Raw genomic sequence first — 12,100 nt, forward strand, 5'->3', positions numbered from 1 at the left:
GGATCACGAAGAAGAGAGCTGAGTGGTGGAATAGACTTTTATTTCTAATTTTATAGAATACTGAAAAATATTTCCAAAATTACCATATTTAATTGCTCACCTCCCATTTGAGCCCTGGAGTTTGGTCTTTTTTCCAGTTACCAATTGCTACCTGTGTGAATGTAAAGACGATTTTGGCTAATTATCAATCTATCTCAACACAAAGAGGAGGAAGACCACGAGATCGTTTTAAATGCTTCTTTTATTTCATTGGTTGCACGTTGGGTGAGTGAACTGAATATTACAACCAAAACATAGAATTGATACAAATTAGACTCCTGTTTACACTGTAAGGTAATGAATGAGGGAATTCTGTAAGTGTTACAGAAGGATTTAGTAGAAACGTTACCAGTGGTATGGCTGAAAGAATATTTTGGTGAAGTGCTGTTACGTCCTGAAAACCAAGAGTGAAATGTAGTTCCCGTACAAGTGGAGATTCAGTCTCTTAGCTACAGTGTTTGTTGAATTGATACCTTTGTGTCTTGGATATTGGTGATTTTGATTTTGTCATTAAACAAAGCATTTAAGATTTATTCATCATAGTCAGACTTCTGAATATAAACAAACTTTTGGCAAATAATATTTATACAGAAAAATAGTTTTAGATCCTCTCAAATCCCAGAATTATTCTATAAAATTACATTATAAATAAATAAAAAGCAAAATCTGTTGTACATATATTTGTACATCTATGTATTTGCCTTACCTCCTCCTTACTGTAAATGGCATATTTATGACTTTGCATATTATAATCACAATTCTGGAAAATGGATATCATAGGAAAAATACAGTCTTCTCTATTTGCTGGGGGATGCAGGCGATGCCTTTGAGGATGGTGTCCATTATTAAAGGGCTGAAAATAGTCATGTGCTAACAATTTTTAAAGTTAAAATCAGGAAACAAAAAAAGGAAAGACAATGTTACAACAATTAGCCTACAAAAATATTTCAGTGATTCCCATAATTTACCTTTTAGTAATGTATACTATGTTTCAAGGAGTTTAAATGAATAGTTAGTAACAAAGGAAACAAGAGAAAAGAAAATAAGTTTGAATGCTTTAGGCAAGTTGTAGCATAACTACATTGTTATAAAAAAAAGTTGTAGTTGAGAAAATTACAAATATCAATAATACATAAAGATGAAACTACCAAAGTAATACGAGTTAGATACAATACTTTTCCACAAATTAGAACTAATGCAACGATACAAGTACTATGTAAGATTACACTTAAAACATGATTTTCTTTGATAGGGTGATCAAATCTATGATATAAGATAGATAGTAATTCGACTTCGACCAACATGAATAAAATGGCAGATTCCGTTTTTCTCAAAGAATGATATGGTTGGTGCATTTAGTTTTCAGAACAGGCAGTGACGCCAAAATTTAAAATATGTTACATTCAATCTCAAAAGTCAAAATACTTCAATCACTAATATGTTTACAAAGAAAATGGATGTTTTAAACAATCACACATGATATTCATTTATAACAGCTGTTTTTTTTTTAAAACAATAATTTAAAAACTATGTAGGGACTGTATAGGGTATGTGCAACATATAAAATGTGAAATATGAAATATTTGGTACGATAGTGCTTAAAATAAACTTTAAAACCAACTTTCTGAACAAAATTTAATTGTATCGCTATTACCTTGAAGATCAACCAAGTATTTAAAAAAGTAAACAACATTAAAATATGTTTCATCCATATATAGTATATATATGTATGTGTATATATAATATGTATGTACTTGTATTAAAGTTTTTTATACTTTTGAGACATAAAATATGCTTTAAGGTGAAAGAATTAAAAGAATGATTTTTTTTCCATGCTGTAGTCAGTTACAACCCTTTAATCCAACTTGTGAAATGCAAAACAGTAATGGATTTTTTTTTAAAGTGAAACTATCTACTTTTTGTTTACATAGTAATTTAGATTAAAGTCACAGTCAAATTTTCAGTGACTAAACTCAAACTTACTTAAATTAGAATATTATACAGATCTCCTCACCTACAGCTTCCTGGTTTGACTAGGTTTTTAGTTTAGAAGCGTTATTCTGTCACAGGCAACCTGATGGTGAGTTCGAAAGACTAATCCCTTAGATTAGGCTGTTGGCATAGGCCTCTCGCTCTCGTCAAGCTGGATGAAGTCTGGCAAAATCTAGGCACTTCTACAAAGTCTCTCTTATAAAACAACTTTAAAAATATACTTGTAAAATAATACCTTCAAGACTTTGTTGGGTGGGGTATGAAGCTCATACTGTGCAAAGTTTCGTTTTCCATCTATTTAATGTTACTCTAGAATCACATGACTCAACGCGGCACCTCCAGGCAAAGCAAACGCCACGCTTCGATGTGTCCCTTGTACTTGTGCTTGAATTTGCATTCAAATTTTAGACCTGCAGGACAGGTCATCGCTTTTACTTCACTTCTTGTCTTGCTGCAGCATTCACCTTGCCAAGAAGTGAAACATACCCTTCGCTCGGGGGGTAACTGAAATGACGGCAACTGGAAGGTGGAACTGAAATTGTCCTCGGAATAGGTGTTCTAACTCACGCTACCTGTTTATTGCTAAATTTGAGAACATCTGAGTCGAAATGAGTCAACTGGTGGGACTTTCTGCATCAGCTATAGTTATGGAGATAAGACAATATTCCTAGGACAGAAACTATGTTTAGAAACCCTTTAAAAGTAAACTTTACCCTTTATGTCTTTAAACATCACAGCTGGTATCAGGTAGTTAACTATCTTAGGGTGGAATATACTAAGCATACCATATTTAATACTCATATATGATATAGCAGCACTAGCTTCTTAGAGTTGGTGGTCTGTCCAGAAGAACTAAATCTTTATTTAGCATGCAGTTTGTGGCAATTCTATTGAGGAGGAAACGGGATAGTATGTACAGTAACAATGTTTAGTTATTCTCAATGCAGATTCTTGGCATTCCATTCCGTTTCGGTTGATTATTTCAGAATTATCTGTCAGAGAAAAAGACAAACACGATTTAGACATTCTTCTGTAAGGGAAAATAACGAGTTTAAGCTTTGCTCTTTGAAAATGGATATTTAAAAGTAGGGATTTTCTTCAGTTTCTCCTAGTTTTGATGCAATATAATTTTGCACAAATCCCCACCCTTCATGCTGGAAATTTCTACACTTAAACACGTCTGAGAACAGTGATTCAAAGGCAGAGCATTTCTGTAAAACTGTGACAGCAGCTACGTGGGCAAGCAGTGCGTTCGGGCCCCAATTCCTTTTGAGTTTTTATTTCTTATCTTTTTATTCTATATTTCATGTTATCATCCAACTAACATTTGTTAGGTGGTCAGGAAGTCTAACCAGATCATTAGTTCACGCCTGAAAAGCTGTCTGTAACGCTGTTTATAAAGCAGTTAAAAATAAATCAATATTACTTATCTATTTTTTTTTTATTAACTTGCATTCATAATTCAGAGATGTCTTCCCACCCAAAGTCATTTTGTTCCCAAGATTTAATAACAATCAGTTTCGAATTCAGGAAATGTTTAAATGTCTCATATTTAAGAGTAAAAAAGTATAATATTCTAATAAAGCATTCACAGCATTTTCATAAACCCTAAAGCACAGATGAAGCGGAATTATCAAGTGCAAATGTGGTCCCTGAAATGTGATCTCTGTTCATTTCTAACTCCAGGCCTTAACAGAGGAGAGGGAGTTGGCCCTGTGTGACCCGGTCTGTTCAATGTCAAGCTTAAATGCCAAATTTCTAAGAATCGTGTTTATTCTTTGAGCAATGCTTTGACCAAACTTTGTGTAATCAATGAATAAAACATTTATTTATTAAACAATTGTGAATATTTGCTTAGGAAATAACAGATAAAAATTCTTTATGGTGAACGTCAGCTAGTATTTCTGCACAGTGGGAATTCAATTGCCCATCAAAGCCTTATTTCCACAAATGTGGTTTATTATCTCATTAAGTTAGAGTTTATACAGGTGGGTGTTTCTCCCTGTAAGTGACTGCTCCTGTAGTTTACAAGAAACAGTTTAGTACACTCAAATAATTTTTCCCATGAAATAAATGAGCTTTTTTTAAAATTTTATTGAACCATACAGATGAGTATAGGATTGCTAAACTGATAAAAATGAAAGGAAGAACTCATTCATGTTAAATATTCATACTAAATGGGAACTTCCTTTCATAGGAATTGAAAATTAGTTGGGAAAAATACCATTCCTTGTGCCATGACTGATAGTCATGAATACCAGTAACAATGTGCTCTGATTATTTTATACGTGGACATTACCATGGTGCCTCTGAGTAAGTAATACAGAAATTCTCTAGGTGATCGGACTACAACTGCAGCGTTAGATTAAGCTATTTTATCAGTAAGTGGAAATTACCCTATTTCATTTCGTAGCTTCAATGCCGTCTTTAAGTTTCCCAAATAGAATGTACTCCAGGACATCAAGCCATGTCCAATTTTTCTTTTGCTTTAGCAAGAATCTCTCTAAAATTTCTAAGGAAAATATCTTACAATTTCTTAAGCTGATACATACCAATATGTATTTCAGAATATATTTACATTCCTGCTTATTAGCTGCAACTAGGATGCCAGATAGAATGAAATCCCTAGTCACCCAGAAAGAAAAGCATTCTACAGAAAGCATGGCGTAGGGAAATTAGGGTGGGCAAGTATGTATTCTAGAGATTCCTTACAACAATTATTTTGCACTGATATTTGACCAAGAACCATGCACGACCACCCAGGTTTAACTGGGCTGTAAATCAGCCTCGATGTCAGCTAAAAGCATTACCTGGACTCACCCAGACGGTTTTCCCCTCTGCCCTGGCTTACCCATATAAAAACGATCTCTGCGGCTCCTGCATTCTTAGCTGCTCCGCTGCCTGGCACCAGGGCAGAAAACAGCCTGGCCATACCCTGGTCTATGTCTTTGGTGGTCTTGTGGACTATAGATGAGGCATAAAAAGTGAATTGTGCCCTTAGCAGCTGTGAACTCGAAGAGGCTCAAGACATTTGCTCACAGAAGGTAAGAAAGTTTTGGGTGTTTCTCCTTCTAAGCTCCATTTCTGGTGGCAGCATTTTTCTTGAAAATATCTCCTGATTATTAAACTTTTTTTTCAGAGAAATATAGCTTGCCTGTACAGTGTGAATCAAGTGTACTCAGGGGTAAGACACATCCTGGAAATACAGGCGGAATGGGAATCCAGATGAAGAAGAGCTAGCAACTCGAAGTCAATCTTATTCAACTACTGCCCATTTGATGCCGCTCCTGTTAGGAGACTTATGACATTACAGGCTCCTACCCGGAGGGAGGGCAGTTCCCAGCGGGAAGAGCCACCCAGGACAGGTTGGAAGGAAGAGAAGAGCCAAGGGTGTGTCTGTGTGGGGAGGGGGCAGATGGTGCTTGGGGCGGGGGGAGAGGGATCTTCTGTCTAGTTTTTATACAGCTTTTCTTTAGTTGGATCATACTTTCAATTAAGGCCAAAAATGCATCATTTAGGATATACTATGCCACATAATAAGAATAGCTATATTCTGTGTTACCCTGCTGTGGCTGCTCCTCAGGGATTTTCTTCCATACCAATTACAGACGAACAGATAACGTGTGCTACCCACATACGAACTTCTTCAATCTCCATTTGTAAATTTTATGGGCAGAGGATCAAACAATTTCAGAAGGTGTCTGAATGCTTCAGTACAGGTGCAAAACATGCATTCCTAAAAGGACAGTCTTATACATGGACCTGGACCTGCTACAAATCTGATAGTGACGAATCCTAACTTTGAGCTCGTCCATTAAAAAAAAAAAAAGGCATTAAAACACAGTTCACAGAAGTGTCAGTGGCATGCTTCCTGTTCTGCCCTTGGTCAAAGCTGAGGCTGTTACCTAAAGTTCCTTATCCAACGTCCAAGGCGTTGCAAGCCCTGCTTTCTTGGAAGGGACAAAAACTCTCATCGAGTCTGCCAGAATACATATGTCAGAGAAATAGCTACCACAATGGGTCCCCTAAAAGTCCCCTCTCTAAAGTTTTTTTTTTAAAAAAATTCATTTTATACTATCCAAAAGGTTGGAAACCCTGGAAGTATAGTGGTTAAGAGTTACATCTGCCAATCAAAAGGCCCACAGTTCAAATCCACCAGGTGCTCCTTGGAAACTCTATGGGGCAGTTCTACTCTGTCCTGTAGGGTCACTATGAGTCAGCATCAACTCGACAGCAACGGGGTACTGTGGTAGCCAAAAGGCTGGCTCTGTGGGAGAACGATCTAGAGATCTGTTGCCATAAAGATTAACCCAAAACTAAACTTGTTGCTGTCGAGTTGATTTTGACTCAGAGCAACCCTAAAAGACAGAGTGGAACTGCCTTATAGGGTTGCCAAGGCTCTATATCTTTACTGAAGCAGACTGCTACATCTTTCTCCAGCGGAGTGGCTAGTGGATCTGAACTGCATCCGAGTGGTTAACCACTGTGCCACCAGGGCTCAACCCAGAAAACTCTATGAGGACGTTCTTTTCTGTCACATGGGGTCACTGAGCCAAAACCAACTTGATGGCACCTAACAATAACCACCACAGCTGCAGTCAAGCTGATTCCAACTCATGGCAACCCCACGTGCGTCAGAGTAGAACTGTGCTCCATACGGTTTTCAATAGCTGATTTTTTTGGAAGTAGACCGCCAGTCCTTTCTTCCGAGGTGCCTCTGGGTGGAGTTGAATCTCCAACCTTTCAGCAGCCAAGCGCATTGTCTGCACCACCCAGGGACTCCGGATTATTATACACTCCTGTGATTTCAGAAAACATTCTAAGAATTTTTTTACTAAAGTCTTATGACCTAAGCCAGTATTGCTCGTCACATTTTGCCGAGACAGAGAATAAAACACAGTTTTAGCTAGCTTGCACTATGTACCAAGTGCTGCAAAAGCTAACATGAGCTTAGAGATGTCAGTTCGTTCTTCTCCAGGCACACGAATTCCCTCCAGAACACGGTGGCAGTCTGAGATGGGACCAGGGGAGGCAGTGATTCCAAAAAGCACATCTGCACCTCTTATGGTGCCAGCTTAGGAAAGTGACCAGGAGAATCCCTGGGAGATTGGGAATCAGGGAAAGGGTAAGGTGTAGAACAAATGCAGCCTGGGGCACAAGGTGGGAGAAAGCAGGGATAGTCTGCAGGAACCAGAGGAGCAGAAATTGCTGAGGAGCTCGCAGGGCTTCCAGGCCTCCCCTCAGGGCGTCAGTGCCTGGGTGGCCAACCACATCTTGCCTTAGGTCTCCTCCCCTTTACAGCAACTGAACACCCTACTCAAGCACAGCTCTACCGCTCCAGCTTCTGAGAAACTTTGGCAAACTGTACCGTACTTCTTGCAAATAACATGCTCGCGTAAATAAAGCACCCACACATATACCGCGTGGCATACCGTGCTTACGAAAATAGCATGGAGGTGAGGGTTACGTGGTTGGCAAAAAAGTATAACGTGTGTTATTTGTGTAAAAGTACGGTAATGATAGGAAATAAATCAAATATATTGAACAAAATATGTTTCTATCTATCTCCCTGACAAACTATCCCTCAAATAAATATTATTTTTCCTAACAGAAAACCATGACAGAAGAAGGGGGTTAAATTATTAAAGTAAGATTCTAGCCAATCAAATATAGTAAATCAGAATTCTGAACTGAAAGTATTATTTTTCAATTCCTTTCTTTCACCAGAAACAGAACACACAAAAATGAGAAGAGCTGATGCCCATGAAATCTGTGATTCTATTTTTTAAAACAAAGACACACTTACCCTCGGATCATGAGTGTTTCCCTAAATCTTTTGTGGACCTTGTAGTTGTATCAAGGCTATCTGCGATGCAGAAATACAAGTTGGCTGTAATACAGTCTACTTATCAATAAGCAAAGGAAATCATAAGAAGCAAATTAAACTATCTTCCCAGATGGTTGGATATAGAATCTGATGGTTCTGTTCAACATGCATCCTTAAGTCAGCCTCATATGAACCCAGTACACGATCAATATCATATTTACTTATTTATTTAATAAAAAGCATAGATGGCCCCAATGGGTTGTTTCCTTATGATGTGTTATGAGCACCCATTTAATAACCCCTGCATTCTCAGTGCCTACCGCCGACCTGTATGCGATGGCAGTCAAACTTATTAAAACGTGGAGTGGGTCAGGTTCTGCTGAAATACTAAGCCTACCGGGGCTAGGCAGGAAAAGCAAACAAGCGAGTGGGCCAGGTGGGGAGTGTGGCAAACTGAAGGGAACTTGCCTAGACGGAATGGAGAAGCAGCCACTTGGCTCCAGCTAACTGCTACACAGGAACTTGGGCTCTATTGCTTGAGCTTTCCATTTTCATAAGAGAGAAATTCAGCAGCTAATTCACAACATTAAAAAAAAAATCTCTGTGGTTTAAATGCATCTTGGGGCTGAATTCAGTTATGAGCTGCTCTCTCGTAGCTGGGAGAGATGGCATGCTTTGTGTTGTCTCCGAGCCTTACTTTCCTGGAGGGGATATCCAGTAAGTCTGGACTGCTCGTCTCCTGAGCGGGAATCCACTAAGCCTGTAGGCCTCATCACTGGAGGCCGCAGTGGTCAGGGTGGGAGGCAGGAGGAGAGGAGCTAAATGGAAAGTAAATCCTGTAACTTTTAGGCATGTGGCTTTCACCCAAAGGGAAATGGTCCTTGACCAACAGTCATCTTCCATATAAAAAGAAACTACTGCCCCTCACTTGTCTGATTCGCCAATCACAGTACATGCACGTTGCCTGTTCTATTCCATACCCGTCGCCGTGGAGTCACTTCCGACTCATAGTGACCCTATAGGACAGAATAGAACTGCCCCACAAGGTTCCCAAGGAGCGGCTGGTGGATTCAAATGGCTGACATTTTGGTTAGCTGCTGAGCTCTTAACTACTGTGCCACCAGGGCTCCTTTGTCTTCCACAATGACGATGGATTTAGGCTGAGCCATCCATACCCCCCTCCCCACTGGGATTCATTTGCAAAGAGCTGGCCAGGGCTAGAAATGCACTCAATTGAAAGCAAAACAGTCTGTTCAGAGACTGCAACACTGAACTTGAACTCATCAACACCAAGAGGGTGTAAAATAATACAGATCAACGCAGGATTTCCTTAGTGCTTCGAACTAGCAAGCATTAATACTTCTGGGTTTTCTGCCTTGTGCTTGTTTTCCAGGAACTGTGCCTATGAATAATTCTGGAAACGGTGACTCTCTAGACGACCTCTAGAAATGCTCACGCTTCTTACGCAAAAGTATTCATTGCAAACATTCAGGGAAATTAGATGTTTTTTTTTTTAATTTTAAAATGTTAAATGCATTTTAAATCCATATTAAATTCAGTAAGAAATCTTAGAGCTTTGCTTAATTGATGGGAAAAACATTTCAGTGAAGAGACCAAGTAAGTGTTCCTATGACTCCAAACCACAAAACAATTAGAAAAGAGGAATAATGGATGCTTTTAGTTAAATCCTCCTGTGACTAGCCATCACATACTGTCTTTGTGATGCCGAGTTTGGAGAGATAAAGTACACCTTATAAAATATTTGTGTGGCCTTGCTGAAATCTGAAGGGATCTCAATGGATCTTGACAGCACTAGCATAAAAGCTCAAGGGGGCATTTTTCCAAGCAGGGCTGGTGCAAAACTGGATCCATAGCAAAACTGAGCTTTGTAAAGATGGGGGAAGGTCTCATTCATCTTTATGTCCCTAGTGTCCAGGATAGGGCTGGGCGCATAGGAGGCAAACTTACTAATTCTTGGTTGCATGGATGGATGAACAAATAAACAGGAATCCACTGAGGCTACAATGCCTCAATGGTGGTATCAACAGAAAATCAACAGACCATTCATGGATGAGACAGAAATGGCTATAGGAAAGAACCCCTTGGACATACATCTCTGCACTCTTTCAGGGAAGTTAAGGATTCAAGGAAAATAAACGCCTCTTTCCATCCACCTCCACCCCCCCCCCACCCCATTCCCTGTTACACAGAGATATAAGGAAAAATATCCCAGGCCGGAACAGAGTAGGGAAGCATGAGAGAGACGCAAAAATGCCACCTGAAGAAAATTTTAGACTTGGTAGATTTCTTAGAAACCTTTTTTCCATGATTACAAGGCCCTATTTCCTTAGAATAGTAATGACTGTGAGCATGGTGTAGGACCCGGCAGTGTTGCTTTCTGTTGTACGTAGGGTTGTTATGAGTCGGAGCCAACTCAACGGCACCTAACGACAACAATTTCCTTAGAAGGCAATCAAAGAAAGAAAGTTTCACTGTCTCCTTAAGATTTATAATTAATTTAAAAATAAAAGAAATGAATTGAATGTCCTGAAACTATGGCCAAGCTAAGGAGGTTCTCTTGTTGCTCCCAGCCCCGTCTCTTGTCTCTTCATTCTCTGTTTTCTGCCTCCTGTGCCGTCTCTGTTGGTGTTCCTCCTTTGCTCAGCCTCTCTGCTGTTTACCATCCCCCCATCTTTTCCCTAATGTCCACGCTTCTTCTCCATGGCAGTCACTCCTGCCTGAAATTCCCTGGACCTTGTCTGAGAGGCGAAACATGCAAAGTGTTTTGGTTGAAGCAAACTGTGTGAAGGGAGGGGGACACCTGCATGGTTTGGTTGCGATCTGATTCTACACTTAATCACAGTGTGGATTGCTCAGGTCAAAAGCAAACATCTTTGGCTCCTTGGTGAATGTAAGATATACTAGAAGTGAAGTAATTAATTAATGCAATCGTGATTATATGTGTTAATAAACACATTTTCAAGAACAGTTTTTGGCCTATTTCATGACTATTTACAAACTTTAACTATATAGGAAATTCAGAAATAATAAATGGTATATGAAAAGACACTTTGAAAATGGATCTTATTAATTATTTTTTGGGCAATATTGATCTGAGAGAGGGCAGTGTCTCATACCACAGTTGGCTTGTTTTAGAAACGTATTTTTATTTATACAGAAAAGGTTTCCAAGACTACCAAAAATCACTGGAGTTCTGGGAGAAAATTCTCAAATATGACAGTCAGTTTCAATCTGAGGCTGGTGGAGAGCCCATAATATTTAACAGTGGGTTACGGCGCAGTGGGTCAGAGCTTAGCTGCTCACCAAAAGGTCGGCAGTTCGAATCCACCGGGCGCTCCTTGGAAACCCTATGGGGCAGTTCTACTCTGTCCTATAGGGTCGCTATCAGTTGGACTCAACTTGATGGCATTGGGTTTGGTTTTTGGTTTTTAAAGAGTAGCTTAGTCAGGATTGTTGTTTTGCCCTCTGTTGTTAATAGATAGTTCACATTCAAAGCGCTAATTCCTCTATTTCCAAAGACATTTTATGATGAGCTTTTTTTTCCTGATATTTTCCATTCTGCTATATTTGAACAGAATTTTTTTCAGATATACTTTCTGCTGTATGAAGGATTATTATTTAAAATGTTAATAATTGAGTTTTTTGCATGAAAAGCAGTAACAAGAGCCTCTCACTGATGTTGACTGACCAGGGTCCACAGCGACAACTTCAAACCCACCTAGGAGCTCTGCAGGAGAAAGACCTGGTGACTTTTTATGTAAAGGTTACAGCCCTATGGGGCAGTTCTACCCTGAAACACGGGGTTACCATGAGTCAGAACCGACTCGACAGCACCAAACAGCAGCGTATCAAGAAACAGTACGTAATACTTGGGCCACACTCCAAAAACCCAAACCAAACCCGTTGCCGTCGAGACAATTCCGACTCATAGCAACCCTGTAGGACAGAACAGAACCACCCCACAGGGTTTCCAAGGCTGTAAATCTTTACGGAAGCAGACTAGCATCTTTCTCCTGTGGACGGCTGGTGGGTCCCAACCACTGATCTTTCAGTTAGCAGCCGAGTGCTTTAGACACTGCGCCACCAGGGCTCCTATTAGGTCACACTAGAGATACTACTTACGAAAATATTCTAAATTGTCTAGAGTATTTACAGTGAGATGCGTGAGAAGTGAGGATAGAAAAAAAATTCTGACTCAGTGATCCTATATGACAGAGTAGG

The 12,100-nt window shown here is 39.5% G+C and overlaps 1 protein-coding gene across 4 annotated transcripts in view; it reads right to left on the reverse strand.

Moving 5' to 3' along the window:
• Nucleotides 1–223: 223 nt before the first annotated feature.
• The window catches only part of MBNL2 (muscleblind like splicing regulator 2), a 194,999-nt gene continuing 183,122 nt past the window's right edge, over nucleotides 224–12,100 (reverse strand). For 2 of the 4 annotated variants that reach the window (XM_010589382.3, XM_010589381.3), the window contains one exon: nucleotides 224–3,023. In XM_010589382.3, the coding sequence (XP_010587684.1) occupies nucleotides 2,896–3,023 (128 nt within the window). In that variant the 3' untranslated portion in view covers nucleotides 224–2,895. The remainder of the gene's footprint in view (nucleotides 3,024–12,100) is intronic. The other 2 variants (XM_010589384.3, XM_010589383.3) reach the window with 1 other exon arrangement.

This window comes from Loxodonta africana, chromosome 17 (assembly GCF_030014295.1).
Source record: "Loxodonta africana isolate mLoxAfr1 chromosome 17, mLoxAfr1.hap2, whole genome shotgun sequence".
Taxonomy (NCBI): Eukaryota; Metazoa; Chordata; class Mammalia; order Proboscidea; family Elephantidae; genus Loxodonta; species Loxodonta africana.